Raw genomic sequence first — 19,319 nt, 5'->3', positions numbered from 1 at the left:
ATAGGTATGATTCATCTGAAACAAAAGGTCTGCAATGAATATAAGTACATTTTTTTCCATGTACAAGCATCACTTAATTATTTACAGTTACTGACTGCCAGCAATGTTTGTATGAGGAGGTGCTTAATCGTGCAAAATTTCTCGTCCTCTCTGCTTTTACAAACTATAAAGCCACAGCTAAAAGGTTAATGGACTTCATTTGTCCTTCTGATCATTTTAACTCTGCATGTAAGAGCATCTTTAAAACTTCTAAATGAGCATTGTAACTATGGAGGCAGCAACAGAATAATTAATTGTGATTATTTTTCATTGTATTGCTCCTCCATTCCATAAACATCTTTTGATTATGCTAATCAGTTTATAAGAGGAAAATTATAAAGCTAATCCAAATTATTCTGTATTAGCTGCCTGTTTAAATTCTTTTAATCCAAAGACAAAATAATTTAGTATTGGATTAGACAGCCAATTTTTCCCCTAGATGACAGATCAGCTAATTGAATAGCTCTTGTTAACTTTCTTTGCTGTACAGCTTTGTATTGTTTCTTACAACAGATTCCTCTCTTCTCTGTGGAGCAGAATAGGAGTTTGTGTTTATGTTTGCTTTATCTGATTTCCCTTGAATGCTTGCACAATCAGGTAGATTCCAGTTCTTTCACATCTGTTATGTTTCCTTTCTGTAATATAAACAGCCAGTTGTATTCATGTTGCATTAGCAAAGGTACAGTAACTGATAAAGTCACTGAACAAGTTAAACTGTAATACTTATATGATTTATATTTTAGGAGACCCTTGCCCAGAAAATGGCAGAAGCCCAGGTTCAGTGTCTACACACCACAGTTCTCCTAGAAGTGACTATGCTGCTTATGCTAACAGTAATCATGCTGCATCTAGTAGTAATGCTACACAACCAGAGGGCTTTACTTCACACAGCTTACAAACCAGTGATGTTGTCATCCACCGGAAAGAGAATGAAGGGTTTGGCTTTGTTATCATCAGCTCTTTGAACAGGCCTGAATCTGGATCTACAATAAGTAAGTAAAGGCCTACCTACCACCTGTTGTTTCTTCAAGTTTGAATGGAGTGAAAAAATCCGACACCTAATACCATATGCGTTCGTCACTTGTCTGGCAGAAGAGTTTGTAGTTCTAGGGCTTGTCTTCACTACTACGCTATCTCGGCACAGCTGCATCAATGGAGCTGCACCAATGTAGCACATCTGGTGAAGATGCACCAGTTCTGTCCCATCAACATAATTACTCCACCTCAGCAAGAGGTGGAAGCTACATCAATGGGAGAGCGTCTCCTGCTGACATAGCGTGGTGTAGACATCGCTTTAAGTCCACGTAACTTATGTCGCTCAGGGGGCTGGTTTTCTCACATCCCTAAGCTGCGTAAATTACATCGACTTAAGCGGTAGTGTAGACAAGCCCTAAGAGATGATAAAAGTTGCTTCCCTGGGGAACAGTATCCCTGCCATGGTATGCATAGGAAGAAAGGTTATTTTGTCCTTTGGGGTTAAGAATCATAGAAATGTAGGGATGGAAAGGACCTTGAGAAGACATCAAGTCCAGCCCCCTGCACTGAGGCAGGACCTAGCATACCTAGACCATCCCTGACAGGTGTTTGCCAGCCTGTTCTTAAAAACTTCCAATGATGGTGATTCCTCACCCTCCCTTGAAAGCCTATTCCAGAACTTAAACCTAAATCTCCCTTGCTGCAGATTAAGCCCATTACTTTCTGTCCTGCCTTCAGTGGACATGGAGAACAACTTTGTCTCAAACACTCACTTATCTGCCCAACTAATACGATTCAAAGAGCACTATCCCTCCCAAGGCCACCCTGCAAGGATACCTCTTATTAATATAAAAGCTAACTATTATGGGACAGATTCTTATCAAATGTCAATTACCATAGATCCAGAGTTATACCAATTCACTCCAGCTGAGAATCTGGCCCTATTATTATTAATACAACATAGCGTCATAGAGTTATAATGACAACATTTATTAATGCTAGATACAAAGCATAGGACACATGCAATAAAAATGGACTTTTCACATATGCTTTACTGAACCTGCCTATAGGACATTGCTCAAGCTACTGGAATGCTTTGCGGTGGAGAGAGATAAAGAGGGGCTGATTTCTGTAATCAATGGGACTACTCAGTGAGAAAAGGGTGGCAGAATCAGACGATTAGTGATCATAGCTCAACTTCTGCCTCCAGAGCTATAGTGTGATGGTGACTTAACATTTTGCCCTTGTATGCCAGAAGCCCCTGGCAGGGTCTCACTTTCCCAGGTGATCAGCACCTGTAGCTTCCATGGAGTTCAAGTGAAGTTGTGGATTCTCAATACTTCTAAAAATCAAGCCCCATGAGAATATTTGCTACCTAGTTTGCAGGTTGCAGACTAAACTGAGCCCTTCCCCTGTGACCAAATGGCCCATTTGAACTGCTTTTTCCCCCCATTTTCCAAAACTGTTTTCTGAGGAAATTAATGACAATTCCCCCTTTCTGAGCCCCTCCAATGTATTTATCTGTTTCAATCTGATAAAATAAATGCAAGTTAAAGAAGTACTGGAAGAGTCCTATAATTTCACAATGGAAAGTGATCATGCAAAGTATATTCACAACATTTCATGGTCAAGCATTTATAATATTCTTCATACTATTTCAAATCAACTTTTTTGTTAAATTCAGTAGGATCCTCAAAATTCATACTGTTACAAAACCATAGCCAGTCAGCCAGGTATGACTCCATAGTTATCGTTTTGTTGTACATCATGGCTAACAGGAACTTCATGGTGGCAGATGGGAAAAAAACAATACTTCTGTTCCAAAACCCAGGTCACTAGTCACTGGAGTTAATGGAGAATTTCCTGTAGGTAATAGGGTGTATGACCCACAGTAGAGTGGTCATGATTCTATCAAGTGGAGGGCACTGATATGCATATATACTACACAGTTAATTACAATACATTTTTAATTATAAAGAATTAATTGAAAGGTATTCTCAGAAGTGCAGTGAGAAATATTTCAAATGCAACCCTTCAGGAGACAGTAGAGAGCGGAGTCAAAGTGATCAAATTCCCTGGAACAAAAATGTGTAGCTACTGGAAATTTAGCATTAATTGAAGCGCTTCAAGAGTAGATGAAGAGGGGGGTCAGATGTTGAGATGAGAAATTAACTCATTAAAATAGTAATTGTATCAAACCTCTATGAACTTGAGCAGTTCCCAGATCATGTCCATTTAAAAAAAAGCATCACAAGTTTGAAATAGACAGTGATAGATTGAAGAGAAACATTCCCTTTCAATGCTTAGATTAAGTAAAGGATCTTGAAACTGTGGTGAAATAAACAAACTGAAAAGGATACAAGATAACACTCCAGTCAGTAATGGAAGCAGGTTACCAATCATTTAGCTCCACTAAAATTTTAATAGGGAAGCATTAGCAACCATCTATTTTTTACACCACATATTTATTTGGACAAAGTGATTAACATGTTGAGCAAGAGTGCAAAGCGTACTAACAGCATGAAAGTATTAACTAGATGATATACCACTGTATTACACAAAGCATGGCTTGGATCAATATTTAAATGTATGCAGTTAATGTTAATGTATTCATTTTAAGCCAACCATGGTAGAATTAAAACCCTTCAGTGAAATAGGTCTGGAAGGGAATAGTCTGTAGTATCAAATAGTCATTGTCTCTAGTTTTATTCTTTCAAATAAAGTACTGTGTTTTATGGTCAATTGGGAGAGCCAGTGCCTAGAAAAAGAACAATCCAAGGAATAGTCTCATTGGGCATAACCGTCAGGATGATAGAGGGACTGAATATTTTCTACATTTAATTACGGATTTCTGGCACCTACTTTCTCTTTTCAGAGTAACAGCCGAGTTAGTCTGTATTCGCAAAAAGAAAAGGAGGACTTGTGGCACCTTAGAGACTAACCAATTTATTTGAGCATGAGCTTTCATGAGCTACAGCTAACTTGAAGTGAAAAGCTCATGCTCAAATAAATTGGTTAGTCTCTAAGGTGCCACAAGTACTCCTTTTCTTTTTACTTTCTCTTTATTTTTTTCTTCACTCTGCCAGACTGGACTGTAAGGTTTGACCATTTGGAAGTGTAACATTAATAGTGCAATGATAACATTCTCCTTAGTCTTAATTCCCAGTTAAAATTCTATTTTACGAAAAATAAATTACTGTAAATCCTGGAGGAACAGCTACTTGGTCATATGTAGTAGTGTGAGTTTTAAGTGTCATTCTATTGTAAATTGATCAAACAGATTGTATCCTTATCTGTAACAATGCAGCACATATTATTAATTGTTTGTGATGATGGTTATTATTATTATTATTATTATTCCAATGCCACAGGTGTTGGGCTTATGGGCCCTGATTCTCAGGTCTAATTCTCAGGTCTCAGCATTTGGCACAGGACCCAAGGACAAGATGGCTTTAGGGCACCTTTGCTGCTCTCTAATTCTGGGACCAGCGTAAGTTAAAAAAACGTGAAGGCTTTTGTAATTTATATCTAGCTCCCAGGGGCCTAAAGGACCATTCTAGCACCAGGAATAGCCAGAGCTGCTCCAGACAAATCTCTTTTCCCCAGTCACATCCTTTTTGATGAGGGTTCAATGGAGGATTCCCACTATACTGTTCCTGTATAGCCAGTTAGGCCTATGTTACAGTCCCTTTGCCTCAGCAAGGTGGTATGAAGGGACCAGTGTACTCCAGAATCAGACCCACGGTTCTTGTTCCAATCTGAGTTGCATTTTCTCATAAAAATCTTTATAAGAATTATCTTTGGTGCTGTTTGTTTACCAGATGTATCTGTGTTTTGTAGAAATTAATCAAATGCTCTAAGGACTGTTTTCTACTCTTGATCTCTGCACAGAATGAGGGCAGGATATAGCCTTAATTCAGGAACAGAATTGTTATTATATAGTTTCCAGGCAATCTTTAGACCTGAGTATATTCTTGGACAAGTTGGTACTTGCTAAAACACCCAACACTCATGGCACATTTCTTCTATGCAGTGAAAATCATAGATATTCTCTCTCTCTCTCTCTTCTTTGGCAAATCATTGCTTGGAATGTTCTTTAGTTCAGAGCAGGATTATCTTTCACTAAATCAGTATTCTTAGATAGGGACAGAGCTGGACTGGAGGCAGGATGTCAAGGGTAGAGTGAAAGAGATTACACTGGGGCAAAGCAGAGTAATACACAAAGTCAGCCATGCTTTAAATTCAGATAAATGAAAATGTATAAATTAGTAACACTGTTTGACCTATACATCGAGGAGAAAATCCTTTACCCAGTGCTGAGCTCAAAGGACCATTCTGGACTCTGGGCAGATGTACATAGGGCAGGTAAAAGACAGTAAGCCTATTCCAGTCTTAGGAGCAATTCTGCCCCTCCACCAGTCAAGACCTGAATTGAAACAAGTCAATGTCTCAGGTCTACAAAATCCAAAGTGAAGTTCATTACACAAGGAGCTGGGTGGAAATACTTTCCCCGCGCCATGAAAAATTTAGATGAAAATTAAACAAAATGTCTTTTTATTGACATTTTTTCTGATTTTGGTCAAGAACCTGAAAACCCAAAACCTTAATATTTTTCAGTTTTCTGCATCTGAAAAATGAACATCTTTTTAAAACTGAAAAGATTTTGGTTTTTGGTCAAAAAACTCATTTTTTACAAAATCTTAATTTTTTGGTGAAAATTTCCATTAAATTGAAAAAGCATTTTCCATCAAAAAAAAAGTTTCAGTGGAAAATCTTTGATCAGTTCTATTCAGTTGTAAAATCGAGTCTCTTTGGAGAAAAAGAGTATAATTTTTGTTTATTCTTAGGAAGATAACCAATGTAATTAATCAAAAATCTGTGAACCAAAGTAATAGTTTTTCAAAAGATTCTGTGTCATTTTCCCTGTCAGTTGAGTGTTTGGAGACCATAAATATGGTTTCTCATTTTCATTTTAGACTGAAAGCCACCAACTAACAAACACTGATTCTAATTTTATTATGAACAACTTCCAAAAAGAAATACTGATAAAAACAGAGGGTGGAATCCTGGCTCCACTGAAGTCTATAGAAGAACTCCCATTGACTCCCCAGGAGTTCAACAAAAACACGGTAATGTTTCCTTGACAGATCCTGATCCTGCAAACTCACACACATGAGCAGTCCCACTCATTCCAAATGGACTAGTCATCTGTATGTTTGCAGGACTGGGCCCACATATATTAAAGAAAATGGTGTGGGAAGCATTCTGCATGCTCTGTGCTCCAAAGATATTGCATGGCCAGGTGAGCAACTGAAGCCTGAGAATAACAGTGAAGAATTTTCAGTAACATTAGCAGTCTCTTTTGTCTCACTTAAGCGTTTAAAATTGTTTCCCTTTTTTTTATTTTGTAGGTTTGTCATTTGCCTTGAACAACCAATTTTAGCTTCAAGCTTTGTAGAGAAACTTAGTTTTGCAGATTAAAAGGCAAACAACCAGCCAAAAAATAAACTCTTAAAATAAGTAAAAATCGAAATGGAAAACTAGATTCTTTGCTCATAAATCACAAGTATGTTCCACTCTGTAATCACATTGCAGGTGTTTTTTCATTGCTCTTTTCAAAGATATCCAGGCAGGGATAGATGGACATCTTACATTTCAGATTTTCAGCTCTTAAAAGCTTGGAGATTTGTCAGAGGTGAATCTTTCTCCTAGGTTTCAGAGTAGCAGCCGTGTTAGTCTGTATTTGCAAAAAGAAAAGGAGTACTTGTGGCACCTTAGAGACTAACAAATTTATTTGAGCATAAGCTTTCGTGAGCTACAGCTCACTTCAAATGCATCCGATGAAGTGAGCTGTAGCTCACAAAAGCTTATGCTCAAATAAATTTGTTAGTCTCTAAGGTGCCACAAGTACTCCTTTTCTCCTAGGTTTGGATCCTGAGGCACCTTGTTACCCACTAAGAAGTACAGGTGAAGTGCGGGCACAAAGAATAGTCTCAGATCTCATACACACAGGTTCATCAGTCAGTCAATAAAGCTGTTCTTTATCTCAAAACCCCAAGGAGTTCAAAGAAACTCTAAATCTGAAGTTAACTTTTTTATAATACTATTTTCTGTAGTCATTCAGACGCTTATCTTGGATTTTATAGGTGTCAGTTAAGCCTGCATTTTGTGAGAAACCAGAGACCTCTGTCTGGCTGTCTCTTATTTAGGTCTGCTTTAAGACATGTTATAAATCTAATAGTCATGGGCACATAGTGATCATAGAATCATAGAATATCAGGGTTGGAAGGGACCTCTGGATATCATCTAGTCCAACACCCTGCTCAAAGCAGGACCAATCCCCAACTAAATCATCCCAGGCAGGGCTTTGTCAAGCCTGATCTTAAAAACCTCTAAGGAAGGAGATTCTTCCACCTCCCTAGGTGATATGTCTTCATGTTTCAGCAGCACCTCCTTTGATGCTATACTGGAATAAGAAAACCATCACAAATGTTCACAGAACCCACTTGGGGCCTTTTTGACGTATTATTTTCTTTATAAAAATGTTTTTGGTAATTTCTGTACTGAAGCATTATTTACATTTTATAATTATGCTGATTCTCACAACCTTGTGCCTGGCACAGTAACATTGACTCGAGCATCACCGCTTCTCCGATTTCTCTGGAAATAGTTAATAATACTTAATCTCCACACATAGTTTACTGGAAACTCTTGCTAAAGAAATCAGTATGTTAGGTGCTTTACAGATAATGAACAAGCTCCATTCTTGGAAGAATTTGCAGCCCAAATACACACATACACAGAAAGACAGGAGTGCCCAGGACAACAAATGGAGTGGATGACTGATTACATTCAGCATGTGTTGGTTACACAATTTTTTGTGAAGAAGTTTGCCCACACTTTACAGTAGGGAGAATTAAGAGCTATAGGCCTTTTGGAAGGGGTTTATTGTGAGGAGATCACTCTGCAATAGCTACACTCTCTTTTTAGCGTGCTTATTACAGGATTTCAGGGGATCGACAGAACCAAATACCAGTCAAACTGATCTTTTTTTATTTGAAGAAACCTTATGAAGAAGCCTGACTTGCAGTAACAAGGAAAACAATGAAATGCAACTGCTTGCACTGCCAGAATGAAGTGATTAGACTTTATATTTTTATAAATGTGAGAAAACACTGCTAGTAAGTGTTTATTAACACTAGGCAAGCTTACCTCCTTCCCTCCTCCCCCCCGAACAGATCACTAGGTTGGTCCCACCCTACCCTGCCAATTCCCACAGATCAGTTGGAGGCCAAGGCCTTCTGTGCACAGGTTCAGCAAGCATGATGAGGTTGTTACAGAATTTAAGTTAATTCAGTAAATAACAGATTTTTACATTTATTATATTCTCCAAATTAAAACCTGATGTGCTGGGGCCTGTTGGTTGAATGAAAACTCTTGCACCTATAGCGAATTGAGGACACAATAAATATTCATGTGATCAACTGTATAAGCATATTAGAAAGGACAGCTGGCTCAGGAGGGCTCATTTGCTTGGTTTAGTTTCTGTTTCCATTTACATTAAGAAAATATGGCAAGAAGTTATTATCTGCCAGAGGATTTAATAGATACAGTAGAGGTTTGATTTTTTTCCCCTTCATGTGATCACTTCTGATATTTAACTATTGTACAAGAATAAATGTGAGAAAATAGCCCAGTGACTTTTTATACAATGCTATTTTAACTGTTCGGGGAGGGGGGGTGTAGAGAGGAAATGAGAGAACATTGCATGTATAGATGCAAGAAACATTACTTGTTGGTAACACCTGCTTGTAATGTTCAGCTGTTTACAGGAGGCATGCTGAGAAATTTCTTGGAGCGCAGTATGGCTCTTGTGAATGGCTCTTGTGAATCTGAGTCAGTTTATAAAGAGAGCAAGAGATGGAAAGAAAAGAGGAAAAAGCAGAATTTTATTTAGCACCTAGGGTCTATTCTGGCCTTGTATATGCGCATCGAGCTGAAGCAAGCATATGGATCATAGCATATAACCAACTCCTGGATTTTTATTGCCCTTTCTAAAACATTAAATAAAAAAAACCTTTTGTGGCAGAGGTACAAAAACATGGCTTTGGACTAGTTTTATCTTTAAAACATAGAAATATTATTAAATATCTTTAAAAATAAAATAGTTTACAGATGGCTGTAAATAAATCAGTTAACTAAATCAGATCTTCCACAATTTTTTAATCAGTGTTATGTTAAAAATATGTCCTATCCCTTTGACTCCTAAATTCAGAATTCAAGACCTCTCTTGATTTTCCTTAAATTTGGTTGGTGCTAGTCATCACACTGTGCCAGGACAGACATCCAGCACTGGTATAGCAGTGGTCCTAGGCCAATTTGTACTCCTAAAGCAAATGCTTCAGGTTGGCCCCTTCAGTGACTTCGTTGGCCAACTTCAGAAATTCTGCAAACATTGCAGAGATGCCACCCTCTCTAATTTTTTCATAGTCATTCTGATTTTAATGTAATTATGCAATTAGTAATTCGGGTTTAAATCTACTAATTTTGCAAGCTAAAGCATGTAAAAAAATATGTGCGTGTCACGCACCATCACTGGGGTCCAACAAACACAGCAAATGGAATGGCCACTGGGGCACTCTTCTCCACTGCACCCTGTGGCACAGGCACAGACTGCACAGTGTGGGTCTGATAGTAGGCAAGCCATAGAAAATTTGAATGGGGTTGAAATGCTTTTGGATTCACTGCCCAAGCCATAGGCTGCATGTTGCATTCTAACTACCGCATGTGGACCGTGCTGGACCAGCAGAGTCCATAGGGGGCAGTTGGAGCACAACACACAACCTGTGGCTTGTGCTATGAATCCAGCACCACAAAACCCTGCTGACACTAGCCGCAGCTTGCTGCTTATCAGGCTCTTACTGCACAGTCTGGGGGGGAGAGAAGCTGGAGGGGCAGGAGGAGGCCTTGGAGGAGGCAGAGGAGGAGCAGTGGCAGAGGAGAGGGGGGGATTATCCCAGGAAGGAGGTCCAGTCCCAGGACTGGCCAAGGTAATTAAAGGCCTAAGCAGCATAGGAGGGCAACTTTCCTAGGGCAGTTCCTCCCCTTCTCCCTGTTTGGGGGTGGGAGTCAGGGGCACAAAGAGCGGGGATGGGCCCGTTGCAGGTTCCCAGAAGTCAAGCCTTCAAGCAGGCACTCATTTTTACAAAAGGGGCAGTAGAAACGTCAGGTCCCTTATGAGCACATTTGCCAGCATCCACGTCTGTAAGATTGCTATGCTCCAGTGCAAGCTTCCCAGTCCACTTTGGGATCTGGGGTTATGGCTTCACTCACTGGGTGGATAATTTTTTTAATGGGAAAGCAAAATACAATTTTTTTCACTAACCCCAATCAGCATGATAAAGGGCATGTGTGTGGATTTTGTGCCCAAGGTAGTGAATTTTCACAGTAATTGTGCAAAGCTGCTGAGGTGGCACTATTAATATTTTACTGGTTACAAATGTATTTGATATTCAGTATTTACTCAGAACCCTTTTTGACAGACCCTCTATCACAGACACTAAATAGAACATTACAATGTAAATACATTAAAAATTGGAGGTTGCTCTGGGCATGCAGTTGCTAATTATAGCTTGTCTTGTTCACTGAACTAGTTCTATTTTGTAATGGTTCACTTAATTACAATATGTGACTTTATTTTTAAAGGGAGATTTGTTTTATAGGAACCTCGTTGCTGGCATGGTACCACATCTAAAGTACCAGCTTTGTTTTATTGTTTGCCTGTTTGGTTATGTAAGTTTCCTATGTTACTACAATTTTCTTAAACTTTTACAGACTTTTAGCAACTGCATCTCACAATGCCAAGTTTCTGCAAATGTCACCAAAAGCAATAATTTTCTGACATAACAGACTTGTAAAGTGAAAACTGAATTTTTTCTCTAATCCAAGTCTGGTTGTATTAGCCTGTTTTGCTGAGGGTTACCTACAGCAAACTAGCAAGGTTGTTAGAGCAAAGAAAGTTAAGCGAGAGAAATGGCAATAGCCGAGATGAAAGGACAACTATCAAACTCAGCAAATAATCCTTACTAGCTATAATAAGATTATTTGTTTTATGATATGATAAAATACATCATCTTACTTTTAATAATTTATTTTGTTTTGAAGTGCTTGGCAAGTTAGGATAATTGCAGCCACCTCTAGGACAGAACATGGCAGTTGCTTAACAGCATAGAGCAACATGGCAAAACAGCATAAAGCTGCTAACCTACAAAGAGGTCTACAAGCACAAGCCCTATTCCCTGACCAAATCAATGGGACACTGTGGGGTGGTTAAGGGCCTGTGGTTTAGGATCCTTTTGCAGGATTGAGGCCTCACTCAGGAAATAAAATAAAGTATCAGACTGAAACTGCAGTAAGGGCTAGTTCCCGCAAGGTACTGATCAGCATTCTAGCACAATTCAGTCCAACACAGCTTCAACCATGTGAGTAGTCCCATTGAAGTCTATGGAACTACTCACGCAGTGAAGCACATGCTGAAGTGTGTCACTGGATCAGAGCCAAAAAACTCAGCACCTTGCAGGATTGAGCCCTAGATGCTCAACACCACTGAGTGAAGGCAGAGGAACAGCATGGTCTGAAAAATAAATAAATGTATTAACGGGACCTGAAGAGCTTAAATATGACTATCACGTCGAAACAACTGTCACTTTTTGAGAAGACTTCAGAATAATGGGGGGGGGCAAATACACCCACCTGAAGAGAGAGAGCGTATTTCGTATATTATTGTTACATTAATTTAACATATTCCTAAATATTAACCATACACTGACCTATATAAAGTATATATTTCATCATGAATTTTCACCCATGTAGGTTATACACTGTGGGATCTGATAACACAAAGAAAGTTACTTACCCTCAAAAGAAAACTACACAGGATCTTTTATAACTCTTTACAATGGGATGAGCATGTATTCATCCACATCCAAAGGGAATGAAAATAAAGTGGGGCTCTTAAAACCATGTGTCACAATATTCCCCATGACTGCTGCAGGCTTGGACATCTGCAAAATATGAATTACAGTCTGGCTGCTGCAGTGATGAGAGATAAGAAGATAGAATTCTCTTTGCGGAATGTGTCTCAGACTACAGAGTCACTGTTGTTCAAAAGAAAAATATTTGGAGAGTTGCTTCCACTTAATTCCTTATACAAAGGCGTGAACAGACTAGTAAAGAACTTCAAAGACCAGTGGAAACATTCATTCCCCTGCTAAAGTGTTTTGTGCATTTTTCTTAAGCCATAGGTTCCAAATTGTTTTGTTTGGACAAAAGTAACTGTCAAGAAGCGAATTAAGAAAAAAAATAGCAGTTTAACAAAAGCTTAATTAAATGGTACATATTGGAGAGAATCTTACAGAGAATCCCCCTTCCCCCACCAAAACGTCCCCAGCTGGATATTAGGTGACAACACAATGTACCAAAGAAGCATCAAGATAGAAGCATTACATCATCAGAACAGAACTCTCATTGCCTTTTTTCTACCTTGTTAGGCAGGACACTGTTTCTAACAGCTGCCGAAAGTCACTTTTTCCCATTTAACACATAGCACTTAAGTGTAAAAGTTTTTCAATGGTGTGTAAACCTTTAAGCAAAAAACCAAACTCACCTCTGCCTCCCAATTTACAATTAAATTAGACTTATTTCTCATGTCCAGTATCCTTGTTATCTCCAGCATCAGGCCTGGTTACTGTTTGGATGGGAGACCTCCATGGAGTAGCTTAGTGAAGTTGCGTTAGTTATTCAATAAAAGGCACTCTTTCCTCTGAATCAGTACCAAACCAGTGACCCTGCATAGCTTTATGGGACCCTATGCTATTGACAGTATCATCTCTAGGTTAGAAATGGCAAGCACAGGAATTTTAGCCAGGGTATTCTAGCCAAATTCCAGCCTGGATAGTCCGAGTAGTTTCTTCCTACTTAAATTTCCCAAAGGGGGCTGCTTTGCTTTCTGATCTTAACTGTTGTATACTATTGCTCTGGTAATTTGATACAGCTGTGGCATTCCAGGCCAGAGGTGGCCACATTTCACTCACAGGTTAAATTATTATTGTAGATGCAGTATATAGTTTATGAAGTGATTTGATGCAAAAGGTACTTTATAAATGTACATTATTTCACTGTCAAGTTGCTGTTTTATTCCTTTTGGGTATCTAGTCTTCCATCAGTATACACATGTGGAAGTTATGCAGAATAAACTCTGTATTTTTGTACAAAATGAGATTACTCATAATTTATTAGATTTTTAATGTAAAGAAAGGTTTCAAACAAAGTGCCACCCTGTGGGTACTTATTTCCCAAGCAACAGTGCATTCTGCAAGTACCCGAGTTCATAGAATCAGACGATTAGGGTTGGAAGAGACCTCAGGAGGTCATCTAGTCCAACCCCCTGCCCAAAGCAGGACCAACCCCAACTAAATCATCCCAGCCAGAGCTTTGTCAAGCCAGACCTTAAAAACCTCTAAGGATGAAGATGCCACTACCTCCCTAGGTAACCCATTTCAGTGCTTCACCACCCTCCTAGTGAAATAGTGTTTCCTAATATCCAGCCTAGACTGTCCCCACTGCAACTTGAGACAATGGCTCCTTGTTCTGTCATCTGCTACCACCGAGAACAGCCGAGCTTCAGCCTCTGGAACCCACCTTCAGGTAGTTAAAAGCTGCTATCAAATCCCCCCCACCACATACACACTCTTCTCTTCAGCAGACTAAATAAGCCCAATCCCCTCATTCTCTCCCCATAAGTCATGTGCCCCAGCCCCCTAATCATTTTTGTTGCCCTCCACTGGACTCTCTCCAATTTGTCCACATCCTTTCTGTAGTGGGGGGGGGGCCCAAAACTGGACGCAATACTCCAAATGTGGCCTCACTAGTGCCAAATAGAGGGGAATAATCACTTCCCTCGATCTGCTGGAAATGCTCCTACTAATGCAGCCCAATATGCCGTTAGCCTTCTTCTTCTAATTGTGACAGTATTACTAAAGCTATAGCTAAATTTGTATTCTTGACTGAAGCATAATGTTAAAGAAGCACACAGTCTGACTGTGGACTGAGTTTCAGAGTAGTTACCTGTATCTTCAATTCAGAAAAGTAATGATTTGCTGCATTTCAGAAAGGGGTCAAATGGCATGAATAGTGTTTTCCTCAGTAATAGAAACAAAAGTTGCATTGGGGGTTTGTGAATTGTGATTGCATAAGAGATGTGCAAGGTGAGTTTATACGATCACCTCAGTGAACCTTTATAAAAGGAAAGGGAATTTTAACTTTGTTTTGTGGACACTGTGTATTCTGAACACATCACCTGTTAACAATTCATTTTATACTAGCAGTGAATGCTAAAATATTTGTAAAAATGTTTGTAAATGTATCTTTTCTCTGTACAGTTCTCTTTAGTTGCTAGGATAAAAAATATAGATTTTAATAAAGAAAACAGCAATAAAGCAATTGTTCTTCTGTCCCAGTCTTTTAACATCCAAATAATGGGCCAGATCCTTAGCTGATATAAATAAACATAGCTTCATTAATTTTGTAATCTAGTCCAGTTCTTTAAAAAGTAGTTTAGGGAGGCCCAATAATAACTAGACCATCTGAATTTTAGGAATCATTGTTGGTTAAATTTGAGTTAAAAAACAAAGCACATAACGAATAGTAAATTCTAGGGTTTGGTTTGTTTCCAAGTTTAAAACCTTTTTATTTTGCAAGTGTCATTTTCAGGAGTTATTAGGTTTTAAATCAAAGCAGATAATTTTTCTAAAAGACTAGATAATTATAGTACTCATATGCACCACTAATGACCTCTTCCATACAGGTTGCTCCATTCAGATTTGACACTAAACTTCAAACTACACTGTTGACAATGGCAGAAATTCAATGGTCTCTTTCAATGTTCTGGAGACTGGGGCATCTCTTGACAATTGGCCGTAAGAATTCACACCGCTCCTTTATTGCTGTGGTGCTGGCTGATGTCCAGTGGCCAGTAGGAGGCCTTTTATTAGCAGACTGGATGATAGCCAGCCTTGAAAATATTTAATTTAGGAGCCTTCTGATCAGTTGGTGGTGCAATGTAATCAGCAAATGACTCAGATAAGATTGTGAATTGTGACTCGCCATCAAATTGTGACTCGCCTGATTTTTAAAAAATCAGGAGGAGATTTTGTGTTTAACCCTACTTCTAAAATTTGGGTTCCGGAAAAGAAATCCTGCCAGTTTAATTCTAAACCTGGAACCGTTAATAATAAACCACTTAGTTCTCCTCAGGAACTACTGGCTGCCTTACTCTTCAGTGGGAGGAAGGATGGTCCAGTGGTTAGGCCATGAACTTGGGAAGCCATAGGTTCAAGTCATTCCTCCACCACAGACTTCCTGTATGACCCCGGGCAAGTCACTTAGCCTTTCTGCCTCAGTTCCCAATGTGTAAAATGGGGCTAACAGTACTTCCCTACCTTACAGCGGTGTTGTAAGGATAAAAGCCCAGACATGGTGGTGCCCAGACATGTGGTAGTGAGTGTCATGTAAGTATAGTATAAGAAACAGATAGTTCCTTAGCCACACAGATTTTGAATAGAAATCCAGTTGTCAAGAGATGTAGAGATGCTTGTTATCAGTAGTTACCTGCCCTTTGCATATGAATAACACGATACGACTGAGTAGCTCTTTACCAAACTGTTCCAGGTACATCTCTGGAATAAAGAAAAAGGGAAAATTATGGGTTACAGCCCAGTCAAGGAGTCCTTTTGCATGTTGGAAAGGATAAGTGGGATTTGAAACTGCATAGTGCACCTGATTTCTAGGAGCAGCAAATTATTCCCCCACAAAATGCAAACCCTGTAACAATGAGAGCGGGTTGCATTGCTGTTGTGCCATGTCCATGGATCATCATTTCTGTATTCCACGTCTTGGCTGGCCTCCTCAGCTTAGACACAGAACAAGAAAATGTGAGGGGGAGAATGAGACGGAACTCAGAAAGAATGAGCGAATGAAGGGGAGGGCAGCAAAGTGAGAAGCAAGTTTGAGCTGAAAATGTTATAAGATTACACTTTACATTTGTGTCTATGCATACTGCACATACATGTTACGCTGTAACCGCACATTCGTCCTGACACGTGAATATGGAAACGCAGTAAATCCCTGGTATGATTTGCAGTATCTTGAATGCATCTATTCAAATTATTTTCCACAGTAAAAAATATGTTTTGACTATAAAGAACATAATCTCTAGGTTGTACTTTTATAATAAAATCTAACAATAAAAGAAATTCTGTACACTGAGAGGTATGTGGCCAGGTGTGATTACTATTTATTGTGCAAAATTTAAACCTTTCACTGTTGCTTTCTCCTGCCATTCCCCACATCTGTTTGTTTCGCCCACTTGTAGCATCTTGTCCTCTGCCAAGTTTGTAAGCGCTCTGAGGCATCTGACTTCATGTCTGTACAGCATCTGACACAAGGAGGTACTGAACCCTCACTGGGGCCAATAGACACGATAGCAATACAAATAATAACTGGCTCTGTGCACCTGTTTCTTTGTTTTTAATTTACCTGGGAAATTCTTGAAAATGTGGCCATCTGTTTTTCTGTGGATACCACTGCCTACTGCAACATTTGTTAACTATAAATATTTTTCCCTGTCTAGCTGTACCCCATAAAATAGGGAGGATAATTGATGGAAGTCCTGCTGATCGCTGTACAAAACTAAAAGTCGGAGACCGGATCTTAGCTGTGAATGGCCAGTCTATTATTAACATGCCTCATGCAGATATTGTGAAGCTAATTAAAGATGCAGGTCTTAGTGTAACACTACGCATCATTCCTCAGGAGGGTAAGTAATTGAGCCTTAAAGCCCAGGAAGAAAGTTATGTTACCTCCAGTTAGTTTGAAGCGTTTTTGTTTTGAAGCTTGTATACGCAGTACATAAAGGTTACAGCTGCAACCCTAGAACTAGCTAGAATATTATCTGAATGCTTGAAAACAATCTAATTGTGGATGTATGTTTCAAAGAACTTCAAGAAACCTGATGGCAGAGGGAGTACTGCAGTGGGTATGCTATAGACTTGTGGAAGAACTGCCTTCTGACCTGGGTGTAAAGTACTCACTGAAAGGCCTGATTTTGAGCTCACTCCTTTTTATATGATTGAACTCCACTGACTTCAATTGAGTTAGTCATTATTTTCACAAATGTAAGAGAACAAAATCAAGTCCTTAGCCAGTGGGAAATAAGTGACTCACAAACTGCCATCTTGTGTATTCATTTATACCTGTAGTGAGTGACTGCAAAAACGGATGTAAAATGCCACCACTGGAGTAAAGGGAGAAATTTGCTTTGATACTGCTTTGCACATATATAAGTGACTATGCAAGTTAGGGGAAAACCAAGCTCCAAAGGGCTCAGTTTGTCAGATGCAGACAAGGTAACAGACTCATTATTGTTGGCATCACCCTACAAACCAATCAGTGCAGTTTCTTTGATGTGAGCTTCGTGTAATTTAAGTTGAAAGAGCTGCGGTGCTAGCATATGAATTCCACTGCATTAAAGAAACTGTGACTTTAAGTCCCAGGAGCAGGATTCTAGTGTGGATAGGAATGTCAAATACAGAAAGCAATGAGATTACTTGCTGATCTGTGTGCTATTTAGATGATCTTCAGCTCTGTCGGTGCTCTCAGCTTAACTCATACTGAGTATAATGCTCTTCTACTAGTATATCGAAGAAATTGGCAGGCACTGGCCCAGGATAACGCTACCCCTACTTCAGTGTGAAGAAACACCTAAATGTACAGGAAGAGCACAGGTCGTCTCCTCTTAGCAGATACTCCGTAAAGCATTCACCCATTCCAAATAGCAATTAGATCCATACGTCCAGTTCAAATTTATTCAGATGCTTTCTTTTGTTCAGAAAGAGATTTAAAGTTAGTGGCATACATTAACCAGAGATCTGTTTTGTAAACCTCTTCAGGCATGGGTTATATAGTGTATAATCCATGCTATGCCATTTAAAGCAGCCTTGTGTAGGCATTTAGCTAACAAAAAGGTATACTAGCAAATAGGTCCACCCCAGTGACACTGGTTAATTTACATAGAAAAGAAAAAGCAGAGGCACATCTGAAATGTTGAGTGCTGCACCACAGGCAGACTCTGGAGCTGCTGGTTCTAGAGGTTACAGCAACAGGTATCATGAGACTTGGATTCTGTTCCTGGTTCTGCTGCTGACTCACTGACACTGGGCACGTACTTAACCTCAAATGTCAGTTTCCCCATAAATAAAAAGAGGTAACAGTATCTAAAAGCTTTGTGAAGTGCACTCAGGTGAAAAGGTGCTATAGAAATGCAAAGCACTAGTATTAATGTACGATTTGACTGGTGTCTATGAGTGTCTGGCGTAGGCATGAGGGATCATATTTTCAAACCAGCCTTCGAAATTTTGAAGCACAAATCACACTTGCACATGCAAACTGTACTGTTAGACATGTAAATATGCAATGTACACACACCGGTGCTGTTTGTGCCTTCAGCCTCAAACTTTTTGGATGCAAATTTAGAGGTATTTTTGACAATTTGTCCTAAATTAGACCAAAAAATTAAAAAATTAAATGATCCTAAAAGTATCAAACTTTGAAAATAGTCATAGGTATAAAATAATCAATTGTTATGGAAAGTTGAATAAATAGGCAATAGGAAAATGTTAAATTAACAAAAAAGCCCTAGATCAAATTAACTAGTTAATAGTAATGCCACTTAACCTTACAAAAAGAACTAACAATGGCTCAATAGACAGCTGTTGAGGACAGTTTGTGTGTGTGTGTATATGTACATATATATATATATAAATATAGATATAGATATGAGTCTAGAAGTACATGTGTGTGTAAGGGTGTGTGTGTGTGTATATATATATTACACACACAGCAACCCTTTTAAAACATGTGCTGATTTTTTCACTGATCAGTTTGAGTCAGATCGTGGCCCCACTTGTCCAGCTGCAAATGGGAGGAAGAGCCCACTCATGTCCCTACACCAGCTATGTACATTGTGTGTCGTAGTAGCTAAGAATAAGTATCTTCTGCAGAGCTGCTGTATCCCCTCTTGTGCTTGTGAGCAGAGCCCAGACCCTTTCTGCCTCCTGCCCAGCCCACACACACATATAAAAGTACATCCCAGATATTAGGGGAAATAATCTGTACCATATATAAGCCTAGTGCAGGGTATTGCTTCTTCCCTCAACCTGGAGCAAGGGGAAACCTGGAGGCAGATTGGT

General features: G+C 39.2%; 1 protein-coding gene across 15 annotated transcripts in view; it reads left to right on the top strand.

Moving 5' to 3' along the window:
* The window catches only part of MAGI2 (membrane associated guanylate kinase, WW and PDZ domain containing 2), a 1,181,180-nt gene that overhangs the window by 1,096,362 nt on the left and 65,499 nt on the right, over window positions 1-19,319 (top strand). For all 15 annotated transcript variants that reach the window (XM_073328600.2, XM_073328598.2, XM_073328606.2 and 12 more), the window contains 2 exons: window positions 783-1,031; window positions 16,703-16,888. In XM_073328600.2, the coding sequence (XP_073184701.1) occupies window positions 783-1,031; window positions 16,703-16,888 (435 nt within the window). The remainder of the gene's footprint in view (window positions 1-782; window positions 1,032-16,702; window positions 16,889-19,319) is intronic.

This window comes from Lepidochelys kempii, chromosome 1 (genome assembly GCF_965140285.1).
Source record: "Lepidochelys kempii isolate rLepKem1 chromosome 1, rLepKem1.hap1, whole genome shotgun sequence".
NCBI classification, from domain to species: Eukaryota; Metazoa; Chordata; order Testudines; family Cheloniidae; genus Lepidochelys; species Lepidochelys kempii.
This window is presented reverse-complemented; position numbering and strand designations above follow the sequence as displayed.